Source organism: Theobroma umbraticum, unplaced genomic scaffold (genome assembly GCF_002168275.2).
Source record: "Theobroma umbraticum cultivar Fairchild unplaced genomic scaffold, ASM216827v3 scaffold_130.0, whole genome shotgun sequence".
In the NCBI taxonomy this organism is placed as follows: Eukaryota; Viridiplantae; Streptophyta; class Magnoliopsida; order Malvales; family Malvaceae; genus Theobroma; species Theobroma umbraticum.
Window position 1 is genome coordinate 2,267,307 of NW_018397264.1, and position 15,819 is coordinate 2,283,125.

Consider the following 15,819-nt stretch of genomic DNA (forward strand, 5'->3'; position numbering starts at 1 on the left):
TACCTAGTATAAAAGTGAAAATGTCAGTTATGTCCTCTACTCCATATATGCTCCTAACATTACAAATCAACGGACACGTGTGAAACTGCTGTCTTCTTTGATTTCATTATTTATAAACTCTGCTCTGCTCTGTTCTTCTCTTAACAGAGTTGCTAACAACAGATTTTGATGGACCAATCATATTCTCATTGTCTCCTCTGAACCCTTCCCGATTACTCTCTGTCTCTGTCCTTTCATGGCGATCGCTGCTGCTTCTCCCTTCTCCGTCGGTAATCACACTCAACCCGCATCTTTTACGATAATATGTTTTTTATGTTTAAATCGATTAATAACAGCAATCGAAAAAGCGGGATAGAGATTTTTTTTTGGTTAATTTATTAAGTACCCATTTCGATTTCCATGTTTTAAGGCAAATACTTCTCCCTTTAAGTTGTTTTAGTTGATCTGAAGTTGTATAATTAGTTTCCTGCTTGTTTGCTGATGATGAAGCAAAAGAGTATAACTACTTCTTTTTACTACTAATATTTCCCTTAACTTTTTTTCTCTTGTTTATTCCCATAATTTTTAGATGATAAGAAAAACTTGAAATTGGGTATTCCAGTAATGTCAAATTTTATGTGTGTTTAAGAGGGAAACTATTTTTTTAACTATTGAATGAAGAAAATAACTTTGATATATCCTTTTCATGGCTATCATAGAATACTGACATGCAAGTGGGTAAGCTCATGTTCTGGATTTAGTTGATTTTCATTTATTTGGTTGCTAGGAAGTTTTTTGTTATATTATTTATAAATTTATGAAATGGGATTAGTAGAGCCATTGGTCTTGTCAAAGAGTTAAAACAGTATAAATTTCATTTCACCAAGAAGTGAACCTTTCACAAAGTAATTGGTACCCGGTTTTGGGTTCAATAGTTGATTTCCTCTGCCAGGGAGGGTGCATATGGTTTTTACGTCTAATATGAGGTTTAGTACTTAATTTTTTCCTTCATACTGGATTTGCATAAAATTCTAAGGAATGCACATTTGGTGAGTATTTGTTTCTACATTTTACTATTCTATTTAGGGTGGCTAAGTATGATGTTTGCATTTGCATTTTCATGACGTTTTTTTGTAACCCCTTTCTTATTGCACGGTGCTATCAGGTCCTTCCCAGTGCCATTTATGTCAAGTGGAAGGGGTTTATTACTCACCATTACATGGGGTTAACAGCAGTTGGGTCAAAACTACATTTGATGGCTGCAGAGCTAGTGACCTGTCTGGTGTGAGGTGCAAAAATAGTTATTTGTTTAAGGTTATATGGGAAAGAGAAAACCATTTCTCGATTGTGTAAAATTGATCTGGTTTTCTTTATTGATTTGTTTATGATTTTGATAGCAGTATTTGTCCGTTTCTTTGGCAAGCCATATATTTTTGAAAGCTTAGATTTTATTGAACATGCATCTTGATTGTTGATTTATAAGCATAAGTTAAATAATATTTGATATTTTGGCTAACTGCATTTGTTGTGTTATATTGTTGTACTATTGTCAGGTGAGAGTCAAGTCTGTGTTGTGAATATCATTCTTTTTAGCTTATTGTACAAATTGGTGACCAGCAAGTATTTCTTTGCCCACTTGAACAGGAAAGCAATAATATTGTTAAAATATGTCTTGTGGATCCTTTAATTTGTTAAACTATGGGTTTTGGTATTAGCTTGGCTAATGCAATGATGATGTTGCGGGTAACACCGTAACACTTCCATTGTTGCTGGAAGTTCTTGTTTGTTTTTGGTCAAGGGGAAAAACATGCTCTCTGGTTCAATTGCCTCTACTTCAATGTTGTTTGAGTTCAAGGCAATTCTACACCCAAATATGTTAACTTACTCATGTCTGGTTGTATAATATTATAAGGGTTAGTTAATATAGGACATTTATATAGAATGAATGTAGTGTGGATTGTTTGGGAGATGACCACGGGTACATTAAGTGTCAAAAAAAAAAAAAAGAGGTAACATGTGAAGCATGGTCCTATCTAGCATCCATCAACAATTGACTCTAGTGCTTTCTAGATTCCTTTATAACTTTTGCACAAATAATTTGATTATTTGTATACAAATTAGACTACATTTTACCATCCAGTCTTCTTAGCTGTTTCGGATATTTTTGCAACTTTTTCATATGAAACTTAGTTTTTCTTTTAGATCCTTGCTTCTTTTTTCTTTTAGATCCTTGGTTAAGAAGCAATTTTTCATTTCAGTTTCAGATGCAGGAGTCCATTTTTCGGATCAACACAATTTCATTGGTGGCCTGCAGGGCATGATCTTTGCCTTTCAAAAGTTTCAGTTGCTGCAGATTATTCTGATTCTGTTCCTGACTCATCTAGCTATGCAAGTAACCAAGGTTATCATCCTCTTGAAGAACTGAAAGTTTTCAAAAGGATCCGGGAAACTAAACTATCAGCAGCTGAAGTAGCAAGGACAACCGTTGAGGTGCATCTTTTAAATCTTTGAATTACAGAACTGGCAAAAGAATTCAGAGTCTAGATTGTTTGAAATGAGTTGAATATGTTGACAGCAACTGTGTGTTTGTTATTCCATAACATAAACATAACTAGTTTTCCCCTGCAATAAGAATTCATGGTTATACTTTTCCAGTTTTGCTTGTCTTAGGCTAACGGCACAGCTTTGCTAGTCTTTCCTGGCACAGTGCATTCTGAACCTCATGAACAGATTTCTTGGGCTGAATTTCATTATGTCATTGATGATTATGGAGGTAAGTTGATGGAGGACCACCTTTGGGCTTTATTTTCTCATTATATTTATGAATTTCCAACTTTTCTTAATAAACTATATGTATATGTGTGTGTTTTATTATCTATTTCCATTTAAGGTTTTATGGTTTGTCTATATATACATTCTGGTCTGCATAATTTATTCTTCTTTTGGAATATTGAATACTGAAGTCTCTCCTTTTCATCCACTCTGTTTCTTCTTCCTTCTTCCTTCTTGTTTCTATTTTTTTCCTCCACTTCTCTTGGTTTCTTGCTGTTCTCTTTCTCTCCACGCTTCTCTCCCATTTCTTCCATCTTATATCATCGATTCTCTTCTTTCAATATTTTTGATGGAGTGTGTTATGTAATAATCTTAACCTAATTTATGTGTTACCATTTTTATTTTTAATTCAGATATCTTTTTCAAAATTTTTGATGACGAGAACATCTTACAAGATCGTGGAGCAAGTAACCTTGTGGTGAGGATATGATTGTTCTCAAAATGTTGTTTCTTAATTTACATGTTGTAGCTTAAATTAAGTTTGATTCCACTGTATATTTTGTGCAAGCCTGGGTGTCATTGATTTAATATTCAGAAGTCACTAGCTTAACAGTTGGTGTATATTTGGAAAAACAAAATAATGAGGGTGATTTTATGAAAAGCTCATGAAAACTATACTTCCAATGACAAATGTTTTTCATATTATACCTAATGAATCTGTCTTAAGTTGATCAAATGTTACTCATTGTTTATGGAATGTCTTTTCTTTAAGCTGGGAAAACACATTATTCACAGATTCATTCTAACTTATATGTGGTTATGACTCTACTAGTAAAGAGGTGGCTGACTGTATCGTCAACAACGCTGTTTAGCTTTGCCATTTTGATATCAAAAGTTCCAAAGCTGCTGAGGGGTTTTGATAAGTTTCATCAATCTGTAACCAAAGAATAAATGGCTTAAGAAATTACAAAAAGCATTAACAAATTGCAAATGTTGTAACAAGGCTTTGGAAATGTTAAAAAATGTAAACATGCTATATGTTTTTCTGCACTTGGTGATGGGATGTTTCATTGTCATCTAGTTAGAGCTCATGCTAGAATATAGTGTCTGCTGATTAGAGAAAATAAGAAACTTTACCAGTCATTCTGATATCTATATTGCATAAGAATCCCACAGAAGGTGATCAATTATACTATTTTAGATATTACTACAAGAGATGTTCGTATTGGAAATGATAACAATCAAAAGATTGGAGTTATGTCTTGCATGCAGATCTATATTCTCACCTTGACTTTAATTAGTTGGTATTGCATGCCATAAAGAGGTGTACTATATCCCTTTTTTCTATTCAATGAGTTCCACAGTCTAAATTTGGTTATGATTTCGTTTCTTTCAGAATGCTCTGATTGGGATGGATATCCCCATGCATGAGAATAATAGGGTAATTGGTGAATACAATATTTCAGACATTGGGAACGATGACGAAATTCCTTTTGATGATGATTATTTTGAGGTTAGAAACAACTGATTCTTGATTTTAGAAGTGAATTTTTTATATTCTTTTTCTTTACTTTGGCTATTCAATTCACATTCACATCAAATAGGTTATGGATTCTGAAATGTCGGAGGCTCCAGTGGATTGGGGGATGCCAGATACTGCCAGTGCCAGCTGGGTTCATCCTATATATTTTGCCAAGTGCTTGACAAAGGTTATAATAGCTACTTTCTTATAACTACTAGTTGTTACATAATTGAAGATGTCCACAGTGGCTTCTCATTTGAAAACTTGATTAAGATCACCTAAACTGGTTATTCCTGAATGATGTCACTATTAACAACTGGCCTATTTATATTCTAAGGTTTAATTGTATTCAATAATATTGTGGACTTTCTTCCCTATAACTCTTGCAAAAGGCTGCTAAGAAAATAGTTGATCAATGTATTGGTTCATGAGTTTGATAAGTCAATGTGTTCATTGTATGGAAGAGCATTATTGAGTGATGAGTATAATGTACCCTACCCTTTTTCTTGTCCCTTTCATTTATATGGTTAACTCTGTTACACTTAGTTTGTGCATTCTTGCAGGCCGTTCATATGGAACATGACAGAAAAATGGACCATCCATCAAATGGTGTTTCTATTGTGGGTTGCCTCAGACCAGCCTTTTCTGATGAAGAATCATATCTGAGAAGGCTATTCCATTTTGAAGATAATGATGGCTACACCTCAGACTGGAAAGGTTTTACATATTTACGCACTTATTCCTCAGTTACCATAGCAAATCCCTCTTTCTCTGAGTCAAATTACTGGAAATTATAGGAATTATCAAACCAGATGGGCTGTGCTAGAAAATATGTTTGTTTGTAGGTAGGTGTGAACACATGCATATACACATGTATTCTACGACCAAATATCAAATTTGTTGTCAGTGCTCAACTCAGCGTGAGTGTCCCAAGATTCAAACCACTTAATGGTGGACTTTGGTAATTTTTATACAACCAGGAATGAAAATCCTTTATTCAGGATTTCTCCAAGTTGTTTTGACACCTCCCTAGCTATCTTTGAAGCTGGCAATGACTAATATTAGGTGTTTGGCTATGCAAATACATATTGGTGAAATTTTGCAAGTTGGCCTAATTTTTTTCATTTTGCACCTGTCTAGATGGTGAAACTTCCAGATCTAGTTCCAAATATGGTGGATCTAAAAGTGACTCAACTCTCTATCGATTGGAGATAATGAGAATGGAATTATTCTCTATATATGGTGTGCAGGCATGTAATTTACTCTCTCTCCAGGACTATATTTGTAAGCTTTGACTCGTTATGTTGGTGGACCAGACATATATGGTTCTGATGAAAAGAAGCATGGAAGGAAGATTATCATCTTGTTTTCTTTATATAGTACTCAGATATGCATGCTGCAATCCTGAAATGGATGCTTACTCAGAACCTAACCAAATTTTCTTTTCATTTCTATGGTGGTTTCTTTCTACGAGATGCTATAACTTGAAATTTAATTCTGCATCTCTTTGTATATTTGCAGTCTTTAATTAGCTTGCAAGATTTTCAAGATGCTGAGCCTGATGTCCTTGTACACTCTACTTCAGCAATTTTAGAGCGTTTTAGTCGGAATGGAATCAGGTGCAATGTTGCTCTAAAAGCCCTGTGCAAGAAGAAGGGTCTCCAAATAGAGGTAATAGTATCTTGTATGACCTTTTCTTTCCCCTAATCTTAAACATGTGTTGAATTTCTTTGCATATCTTTTATCTGTTATAAATTGGAAGGCATTTATCTTTTTCTGTGATTAGCATGTCTTTTACCTAATACCTGAATTTAGATTATGGCTACAAATATAAATAATTCAATATAGTCAACACATTTCTGCTTCTTGACTCTGCACTGTCAAAATTTGAAGCCATTGCTTTTTCTGTGTATCAACAAGATACTTGTGCCTGTGGTGGAGAAGCATAGGTACTGAAGTCTTCATTGGTATCATTTTCCCTGTCATAATACCTTCAGGTTATACCATGATGAGTCAAGATGCGATATTTCTGTTTGGATGAAAATAATCTAACTCAGCATTTCTTGATTTAGCATTTTTAGTGAAAAATCTCTTGTCTAACGCATTTTCAACTTCCAGCACATGTAAACTTTTAAACTATAAGGAACTCTTATGTCATTTATGAGTAGGTTGTCTTGTTTGGAAGTGTCCTACAGGTTCATGTGCATGCTTCTCAAGACTTGAGATTCTTTGTGTTTGCCACATTGATTTTCATAATCCACTTGAGCAGCAATTTAGAGCTCTGATCTTTTCTCTACTATATAGGGAGCTAATTTGATTGGAGTTGATAGTCTCGGCATTGATGTAAGAATTTTCTCTGGGGTGGAAGTTCGAACTCATCGTTTTCCATTCAAAGTTCGGGTAAGTAACTTATAAAACAGTTGAAGATATTGAAAAGAAGAATGTGCTCTTTTTCATGTCATAACAGTTGGTTAATTTTCTGATATATGATATGATACTATTGTCTAACCCGTTAGTTGTAAGAATTAAGAAAACAAATGTTAAATGGTTTGGGATTATAGCTTGTGCATCAGAGTTTGCTATTATCTTTGTGCCTTAATGATTAGTGATCAACACTAATGGATTGCCTGCACATTTTTGGTTGCATCATTTTAAGCTGTAAAAGCGCATTTAACTGCACAGTTACTTGTGTTCACTTTGCATTTACAGCTTTTTCCATTTTATGTGGTATCCAATGGCAATTAATATTTTCAAGTTTGCATTCAAAGCAGTAGCATCCTCATCATAGTTAGGTGATGACTGAGATAACTATTGTACAGGTAATGCTTGGATCGATGATCACCCACTTCAACCAATGCTACTTATTATTTATCGGTGCCTAATTCTCCACCTATAACAAGGGGCAAAGCCATTCTGATTATAATACTAACCAAAAATAAAAATAGAAACTATGCAGTTTCTTTAAGAAAGTGATAAGAAGGATTTGCTAATTTTTGTTTGAATTGTCGGTATTAGTTTCACCATTTTTGTCTCTAGTGATGCATAAGCCATTCAAATAGAACTTTTCACACACTAAATTGATGGCTATACCTGAATTGCAGGCTATGTCTGAAACTGCAGCTGAAAAGCAGATCCAGAAACTGCTGTTCCCGCGGTCTCACCGAAAGAAATTTAGGACTGATGGAGATGGATTCAGGGACCCAGCCTCCTTTTAGTTTTCCTTTTCTAATTATCCAGTGACTCCAGTTAAGGATTGTTCAAGACTTGGAATGTTCTTTAACCAGCATTTTTGCTTCTTTGGTTGAAAAGAGCAGCAAGCTTAGGTTATCCAAATTCCTTCCACCTAATCAGTGAGAGCTGATTCCAATGCAGTTATGGGCACTATCAAGCACAGAAGAACTTGGTCCTTAAGATTTTTAGTGCTATCCAGGTGAGATTGTCCAGGAGCATCACTATATTATTCCACAGAACCTGCAACAATGGCTGAGCTTTTTGCAACCTGAGCAATGGTACTACATGAAGCTGAAAAGGAAACTTGTCTTGGAGGTTGGGTGAGCTGTTAAACAGAAAATGTAACATTTGATGAGGTCTCATCTGAAGGCTGAAGCTTATGGATTGCTAGTATGACTGTTAGCTTGATGTACTAATAAATCAGTGGCATCTTGTACATGTTTCAAGCTGATGCCTGCCCCAAAACCTTTACTTTTACTGGTCATTCAAGATGAGATAAATAAAATGGGAGAGGGACATGATTCCTAGCTTTGTAACTCAAATTTAGAATGGTGCTTAACCAAATTTGCTTATCAACGCAGCAACTGGTGACCGAAGCTAGCACCAGAACTGCATTTTGGCATATGTTATACATAAGTTCTTTCTTTGTTAAAGTTGCACTCAGCAACCAGCTAGGTAAAATGAAATTTTTAAATGAAAAAGTGAATCAAAATTAAAATAAATGTACAAAATTCAGAACTTTCCTCAAGCGTATGTCTTCTTTTATCATTGAACAAAAGGGTATTTACTCAGTTGTAACGATATAATTATTCTTCTCTCTTTCCCCTCCAAATGTTTAAACAACGATTGCCTTTGCCTCAAAATTATGAGGAAAACGCCTCTCCCAGAGTTTTTCAAACCATGAAACTTCTGGAATTGTAGCCGGTGACCTATAACTTGTGCTCCGGGAGAGTGGAATGAGAAGCGTGAAAGCAATAAAATGAAACGAAAACAGCATTTACTCATTCACAAGTTCCTCTTAAGGCCACAAACTATTCATCATTCTTTTCCTTTTGATAATACGAGTCCAAAATTGATGCTTCCTTGTCATCAGCGTGATCCTTTTTACGTGTCCCATAGTAGATAGTTTCTCTATTCCGAGGGAGCAGTAACATCATGATTTCTTCCCTCGTGTATCTTTTCCCACATTTTTGTTCGAAATGATTTCCCTGGCCCCGGTGCTAGTGGTACAATCAGGCGTGCTAGTCTCCCCTGTTTTCGAGCTTCCAGCCATAGTTCCTCGATTGAGGTTGTCGAAACCAGCCTCCTGATCAAAATGTTTGCTTGTATCAGCATCTTCATCAGCAACGCCAGTTCGGCGTTGATCCTCTTCCTTGTCACCCCTACAGTAAGTGGAATCAGAAAAACACAAGACAAATACGTCAACTTTCTCATGCAGTGAAATGCCAAAACAGCTTTTCTAACTTCGTAAGGAAGAGTCCATTTACAAAAAGCAGACAACAAAGCACACTAGACATAGACATGAAGAGATCAATGATATCAAAACATATTATACAAGAAAACACAATCAAATTCCCATCCACAAGCTTTATGGAGCCAAGCTCATTGGTGAGCATAGTAAAATTGAAGAGCAAGTTAGGAGCAAAGCAACAGCTATTCCCCTTTAGTCTGTGACAAAGTTGGAAGATAAAGAATTTTAATTGCAAAATTACTTACCCAGAGTAAATTATAAGCCCAACAGCTACGGCAACAAATGCTAAAAAGTACATCCAATCAACCTGAAGAAAATGACTGCTGTCAGAAAACTGGTTCCCTTCTATCAAATTTAAACTTAAAAATTCAATCTCAATTTTAAAAATAAAAAATAATAATAATTTAGATTGCCAACCTTCTCATGGTAAGCAAAAATGCGGATTAAGACAGCCCACATGTCTGAGGTCAACAGAGAGAGATTGAGCATTGTGGAACCACTCATCTGCAAGGAAGAAAATCAAAATCAAGGAATTGTCAAGAAATATTAGATTCACATAAGCGCAGTGCTGGAGAATTCATCCCATTAGTCTAAAATCTGATTAAAAAAATAACTTGCACCCTTTACGTTCTGAATAAATAGTGTATAATAAGGATTGTACCACTTGATAATCTGAATAAAGGATTCTGTCCAATTTTTAAACATTCTAAATATTAGTTGGATTGCTCAGAAACTTTAGGGCCCTAAAATCATGGATTCATGCAGCAAGAGTGGAGTTTAACAACTATAACAAGAGAATGCATGCATTCTCATAAACATCACCATTTTGTCTTTATGCACTCATATCACCAAAATATGTCTTTATGAAACTTATATCCTAATCTGAATCAGTCAGATAAATTTTATATACCAAATAACTAAACAATACAAATTATAAACCTCTGGAGAAAAAATATACCAAAATAAGAAACAGTAATCGGAGTGGTTTCAACTAATAAAAACTTAAGATAAGCATTGACTATGACTGAAAGACAAAGGGTGCAACCAAAATGGTAAGTCACAAGGGGCTAAAACTTTAAAGAACAAAAATAAACAAAACGCTACCATTTTTTGTTTTTTCTTTTCTTATGTAAAGAAAAGAAACAATAATGGACTGTCTAATCAATCAAACATAGTTTACAAACTGTCCTCATTCCAGTTTCTAGCTCCTCGCATCTTAGTTGAACATATTTATGCTCATGCATTAAAAGATACACGTTATCAAACATGAAATCTGAAATTGGCATCTTCATACCTTAAGTAACACCGGGACAAATGAGTAAAACAGAAACATAGCCAACGAAAATCCAAAAAATGGAAATGCCTGAAAAAACAAAAAGACTAATTAAAGTCCATTAAGAAAAACTCGAGGTTCTATGCACACCAAAAATTACAGGACAACCACCTGTTTACTGATATTGTTGTACCTATTAAGAAATAAGGCGTGGAGAGTGTGTATATGTGTCAATATATCATTTACAAAAACCCCATGCACAACAGTTATAATGAACGCAGCTTTTGCTATCAGATGATACAGGATGCCACAAATTTATCAATTGAAATATCTAGTGTTGTATAGTTTTCACAACACATTATTTGATCCTGCATTCTTGCTTAATTATCCTCATCATCTTCTAAACAGAAAATGCCACAGAGATCAATAGTGGCAGATTCTGATTCATTCAAATGAAAACACATATTTCGCTTTTCATGATCTCCTTGGCAATTAGTTTCTGGTTCTGCTTCATACACCAGGGCTCCAAAATACATTTACTATTTCTATCAAGCTCGCTAACCTTTTCTTTCAGGTAGGATCAAGAATTGCAAAAAAAAAACAATTTTGCCCAGATGATTTTAATCAAATTGCAATCAGTTTATATTGTTCCATTTGCTGGTGCAAAAAGAACATAACAGACACAAGAAAAAAAATCAAAGACTTCTTCCTAGTTTGGACCTAATCAAGCCAACTTGTAGTCAAATGAACTTTTTTTTTTGCTCATTTGTAGTCAGATGAACTTATTTTAACTATTGTGGCTTAGCTGGGGTCAGTTGCATCTCTCTTTTTTCTTTTTTTATTCAGATAGCAATTCCAGCATGCAAATTGGAACCTATATCAGGTATCAGGGAATTCAAAATGCATGTGAGATATTCTAAAGCAAAGTTGTAGAACATTATGGTTGCACACAGGGAGAAAAATGTGGGGAGATTGGAAGTTTCAAAGGAACTTACAGCACCAGCTGTCCAGCGAATAGATTTGAGTTCATTGCGTTCAATTATGCTTCTATAGACATCATTAAGGTTTACAGATTGACAATAATAATTGCAGCAAAGAAATATGTAACCAGCTATCACTGGGATTGTACAGGTTCAATATCTTTAACAAAATCTCAATGGGATTAATATCACAGGATGTCATAACTAGTCTAAAATTATGTAGATGGGAATGCATATTAAGGAGAAATCATAACCTTGAAAACAGTAAATACACAGTAAATTTCATAAAACAAAATATAAACCCATAATGGTCAGGAATCATTATATTAAGAGCAATCAAACTCAAAAATCAAGGATACATTTGGATTGAACTAATAATGGCACCAAATAGACCCAAAAATGACATGAGTTCAACTCTATCAGCATTCTTCACAAGAAACTCCTGCAAAAAAAAAGTAAAAACAAATAATGATGTAGAGAATGCTAGATAACCAACTGCAATACACACACACACACACACGCTATTGGAGAGAATAACATAAGATAAAATGAAGCAATGCTTTGAGCCCTGTACAAGTTACAGCCAATTGACTAATAATGATCGTTAAGGCAACTTCATTTATAAAACAATGGTCATCCTTCAAACCATAAAACAAAATTATTTCACATTTGAAAATCCATCTTCAACCTCATTGGTAAAAGAAAATGTCAGGCAACTATTGGCAGGGAGAGTGAGAGATCAAAGCTCTTGACAGGCTATATCCAGTATACTAAGAATGATTGACAAAGCAACTTTATTACCTCACTGACATTACTGATGGCATAGAGAGTTGCCCCAGCAATAACGAATAAATCTCCTTTGCGAGGGTTGCTGCCTCCTACAACCCAAAATAGCAGTTCTTAGATCAGAATACACCCTGTATTGTCCCATCTTAATGCCTTAAAATAAACTAAAATCGATAGTGACAATACGTGGTTTAAAGTGAAAATAAAAAATCCACAAAAATACAGGAAAGGCTGGTCATGTGTCAGTGCCTCAATATTAGACAAAATTCATAACTAAAAAATCAGCCAAAAGGTTAAAATATTAAACAAGGAGCAATAGGAGGATCAGTTCCACAATTACATCCCTAATATGCAGATTAAAAGAATTGACCATGCACAAAAAATGCAGCAAATGTCAACACTTTACCTGATCGGTCGCCTGCATGAACATCAGAAAAAACAACCATGACAAGCCCAGCAACACATACAATCACACCAGCTATCTTTCTGAATCTGTACTTTGTTTTCAAGAAAAGAAAGGTAAGAAGCATGACTGATGGGATAGACCAACAATCCAGCAGCATGACACTTGTTATAGATGTGTACTGATAGGCCTTCACCACTGCACATGAAGTGAACAGTCAATTAATAACAGTAAAGATTAATTGATTTGCAGACAACTATATTGTGACATGTATGCTAAAAACACCTAAATGGATATTTTTCCTTGAAAAACTGACAACACAAAGGGCTACAGGGTAAAAGACAAACATTTCAAATGAGCAGACAAATCATATGCTTCTATACTGAATCAGTAAATCACATTTGAGGTTATCGTATTGTACATGAACGAAAACTATTCACAATCTAAACTGAACTCCAGTTTAACAGCAGCAATGTTAAGCACTGAATTTTTTTTTTTTAATTTTAACTCATAATTTCACATGTTTAGCTACTCATTCTTTCAATCATTCATAGCAAAAATAAACGCAAATAAAATGTAGACAGTTAAATCTTCTTAAAAATACCCCATGGGCACAATGAAACTACTGAAATATCGTTCATTCTCAGCTTAATTTTCCTCCATCACCTTAATATGTGTAGTTCCTTCTAAGTTTCTAGTTTATTCATCAAGGTGAATTAATAAAGTTCTGATCACCTTCCCAGAATATCCTTCAGCACATGGGAGGTTATAGTCCAGGAGACATAGAGCTGAATGAAAATGAATATTGCTGGGAATTGTCTCCAACTGACAAAATATAAAATATGGGAAAAGAAACTGCAATCAAACTTGGTTGAATCAAAAGAGTATCTGTCATGATTAACTATAGAAGGTTTTACAAAGCAAAACCAACTAGGGAGAGAAGCAAGAAAGCTTCTGCTAAAGAGTGCTGTATCAATCGAATAAGCTCAAACTCAGCAATTTCTCAAAAGTTTCCTGCATGTCTTTTAGTCCTTTTTAAGCAAGAATATAAGTTTAAGTAGCCTAAAATAAAAAAAATTAAAAACCTGAAAAATATGTGCCACATTAAATATAAAATCAGCCAAGATCATTGGAAGAACATGATGCACTTACCAAGATAATTGGCCTCTACATCTACCAATCCAAGAACAACATAATAATACCATTTTGCCTGCACAAATTCCAAATAAAGCAGTCAAACTTAAGGCATCAAATATGAAAATAAAACCAATTTACAGAAGTTTCTGTTTACATGCTCTCTACGGCTACAAGCATTGCCCGGGTGCATAACTCCCAATGATATACCATCACAAACCATAATCCCTGATAATAAAATATTTACCTCAAAAAGGAGGCTGGGCAATCAAATCCTACACATATTCCAAATCCACTCAAAGTATGTGAAGAGGAGATGTCAAAGCAAAGAAATACCTTAAGTGCTTGCCTTCTGTAAAGCATGACACTTCCATACACAACAGTCAAGAGTACATAATTTAGAAACGACTGAGATGTTGGCGCGTTGATTCCTAAGATATACAATAAAACAGAGAAAATAATTATCAAAGGCATGAGATCACTAAACACGTGGAAAATCATCTCAAAATGAAAAATTAAATGATGATACATAATTCAAAAACCATATGAATGCACTATTCTTTCTTTTTCTAACTTTTCCTTTGAGCTTTGAAAATCTACTGGAACATAGAGCAAGCCTTACCAAGAGAAGAACCAGTGATCAAAAGACAGAATCTCAAATTTAATGGACAACGAGTGAAAACACGGAAAAAAATTCATAAGTAAATATCGAAAACAATCCGAGAAATATAGTTAATCAAACCAAAAAATTTCAGCCTTTTGCAGTCTAATATTTTGAACAAGCGGTGGCAACAATTTTCAAAAACTACAAGTCTTTTTGAGAGAAAGCTCAATTCCTTGCAATCAATTATCACAAGAAACGCATACACAAGATTACAGCTCTACAATCAATTAAATTAAATAAAGAATTAAAGCTAGAAATCAAATGAAACTAATTGAATAATATATCTTCGCCACTCCTTAACCAATTTTTCATTAAAGCGTTCATTTCACTATGGCCATTAATGACAAAACAAAAAAGAAAAATACCAAAAAAAGTATAGACAAAGAATAACAAAAAGAAAAAAAGAAACCTTTTTTGGCGAGTTCAGATGAAGAGAAGCCAGTGGAAGTGATCAGAAGAGACAGAAACTGCCCCAACCCAAGTCCAACCAACGTCTTCTTTGTCCAAAACTGCTTAACACTCATCATTTTCTTTTCCCCTGATAACTCTCTCTCTCTCTCGCAATTCTCGATATCAAAAAGCAATCACCACCCAGTTAAGGAAAACCAAAAGACTCAAAGACCCATTTGCAGAAACTCCTTTAAAAGCTTCCAAATATCAAATACATACCAATGGTGTACGTTAGTGTGGGTAGTGAAATGACTCAAAAGCGACAGGCTTGACAGTGAAAAGGCAGAGTTTTTTCCAATTCAACGTGAAAACTAGCAATGAACCAACGGGCACCATTGAGTTCCCAACTTCTACAAGAAGACCATCTCCTCTCCAGCCCTTAAATATTGTTAGTAAAAAATCAAAGGAAGAAATGAAAAAAAAAAAAAATCTACAAGCCGTGGAATTTGGCCATTTTCTTTTGTTCTCCATCAATTTCGTCGGGACGGTTTAAATGGTAGACGCAACGTGATTATGATAATACCAACAATAATTGACAAATTTCCCAATGAGGACAAGTATGTCGGTCCAAAGTATATTTTTTAGACCTTATTGTTTAATCATTAAAATAATTTGTATTAGTATTAAACAGTTACATGATTTTATTTATCAATGGGATATTAAAATATATTTTATAAAAATTAATTAATTAATATACTTTTAAAATAAATATGGAGTAATTTTTTAATTATCAACATCATCAGTATCATTAATAGTCAATTTGAATAGAATTAGACCAAAAAACTCGATTATAAAGAAACTAAATCCATCAATTGGGAAATAAAAGAAATTAAATTGATAAAAAATTTATAATATGAAGATATATGAGATACTTTAACCAAAAAATTTTGAGTGGCGTATAACTGTGGATGAAAAGGGAATTTGCCGCTGCGGCAAAAGGTCGATCAATTAATTGTTATTCCTAATCTTTTTGACCACAGATTCGTTTACTGTTCTTACTCATAAAGCAAGCGCACAAGTAAGCTTCAAGCTGAGTTGGTTGTTGACCTGGGCACTCCATTTCTTTTCCATTTTTTCTCTTTATAAAAAGGTTGAATCCCATTATCAATAATTTCATAATATCAATCATTTAAAATAAGATTATCATTTCAAAT

The 15,819-nt window shown here is 34.3% G+C and overlaps 2 protein-coding genes across 3 annotated transcripts; one reads left to right on the plus strand and one right to left on the minus strand.

Moving 5' to 3' along the window:
• The first annotated feature begins 85 nt into the window (after positions 1 to 85).
• Positions 86 to 8,046, plus strand: LOC110421872 (Pentatricopeptide repeat (PPR) superfamily protein). 2 transcript variants are annotated; one of them, XM_021435580.2, is made up of 13 exons: positions 86 to 269; positions 1,145 to 1,268; positions 2,238 to 2,469; positions 2,650 to 2,752; positions 3,165 to 3,229; positions 4,148 to 4,264; positions 4,356 to 4,460; positions 4,837 to 4,990; positions 5,414 to 5,523; positions 5,795 to 5,944; positions 6,578 to 6,673; positions 7,375 to 7,518; positions 7,646 to 8,046. In XM_021435580.2, exons 1-12 carry the CDS (start codon positions 236 to 238, stop codon positions 7,486 to 7,488), a joined length of 1,404 nt encoding a protein of 467 aa, XP_021291255.1. In that variant the 5' UTR covers positions 86 to 235; the 3' UTR covers positions 7,489 to 7,518; positions 7,646 to 8,046. The 2 variants fall into 2 exon arrangements, with proteins under 2 accessions (XP_021291255.1, XP_021291254.1); XM_021435579.1 differs by having other exon boundaries at positions 7,375 to 8,046.
• Positions 8,047 to 8,484: 438 nt separating this feature from the next.
• On the minus strand, positions 8,485 to 15,145 carry LOC110421875 (solute carrier family 35 protein (DUF914)). Its single transcript, XM_021435584.2, has 12 exons — positions 14,885 to 15,145; positions 14,625 to 14,781; positions 13,888 to 13,982; positions 13,570 to 13,627; positions 12,421 to 12,615; positions 12,030 to 12,106; positions 11,588 to 11,670; positions 11,244 to 11,295; positions 10,270 to 10,338; positions 9,393 to 9,479; positions 9,221 to 9,282; positions 8,485 to 8,886 (listed from the first exon to the last, which is right to left on the minus strand). The coding sequence occupies exons 2-12, from the start codon at positions 14,740 to 14,742 to the stop codon at positions 8,658 to 8,660; spliced, it is 1,125 nt and encodes a 374-aa protein (XP_021291259.1). The 5' UTR covers positions 14,743 to 14,781; positions 14,885 to 15,145; the 3' UTR covers positions 8,485 to 8,657.
• Positions 15,146 to 15,819: the final 674 nt, after the last annotated feature.

What these genes read in the sequence shown, in the direction of transcription:
- LOC110421872 (XM_021435579.1), top strand. Translation starts at nt 236, where the DNA reads ATGGCGATCGCTGCTGCTTCTCCCTTCTCCGTCG. An exon ending in TAGCAAGGACAACCGTTGAG is followed by an intron (nt 2,470 to 2,649) that starts GTGCATCTTTTA and finishes TGCTTGTCTTAG; the next exon opens with GCTAACGGCACAGCTTTGCT. An exon ending in AGAAGGGTCTCCAAATAGAG is followed by an intron (nt 5,945 to 6,577) that starts GTAATAGTATCT and finishes TCTACTATATAG; the next exon opens with GGAGCTAATTTGATTGGAGT.
- LOC110421875 (XM_021435584.2), bottom strand. Translation starts at nt 14,742, where the DNA reads ATGATGAGTGTTAAGCAGTTTTGGACAAAGAAGACGTTGGTTGGACTT. An exon ending in ACAGAAGGCAAGCACTTAAG is followed by an intron (nt 13,628 to 13,887) that starts GTATTTCTTTGC and finishes GAATTTGTGCAG; the next exon opens with GCAAAATGGTATTATTATGT. An exon ending in CCATCAGTAATGTCAGTGAG is followed by an intron (nt 11,671 to 12,029) that starts GTAATAAAGTTG and finishes TTTTTTTTGCAG; the next exon opens with GAGTTTCTTGTGAAGAATGC.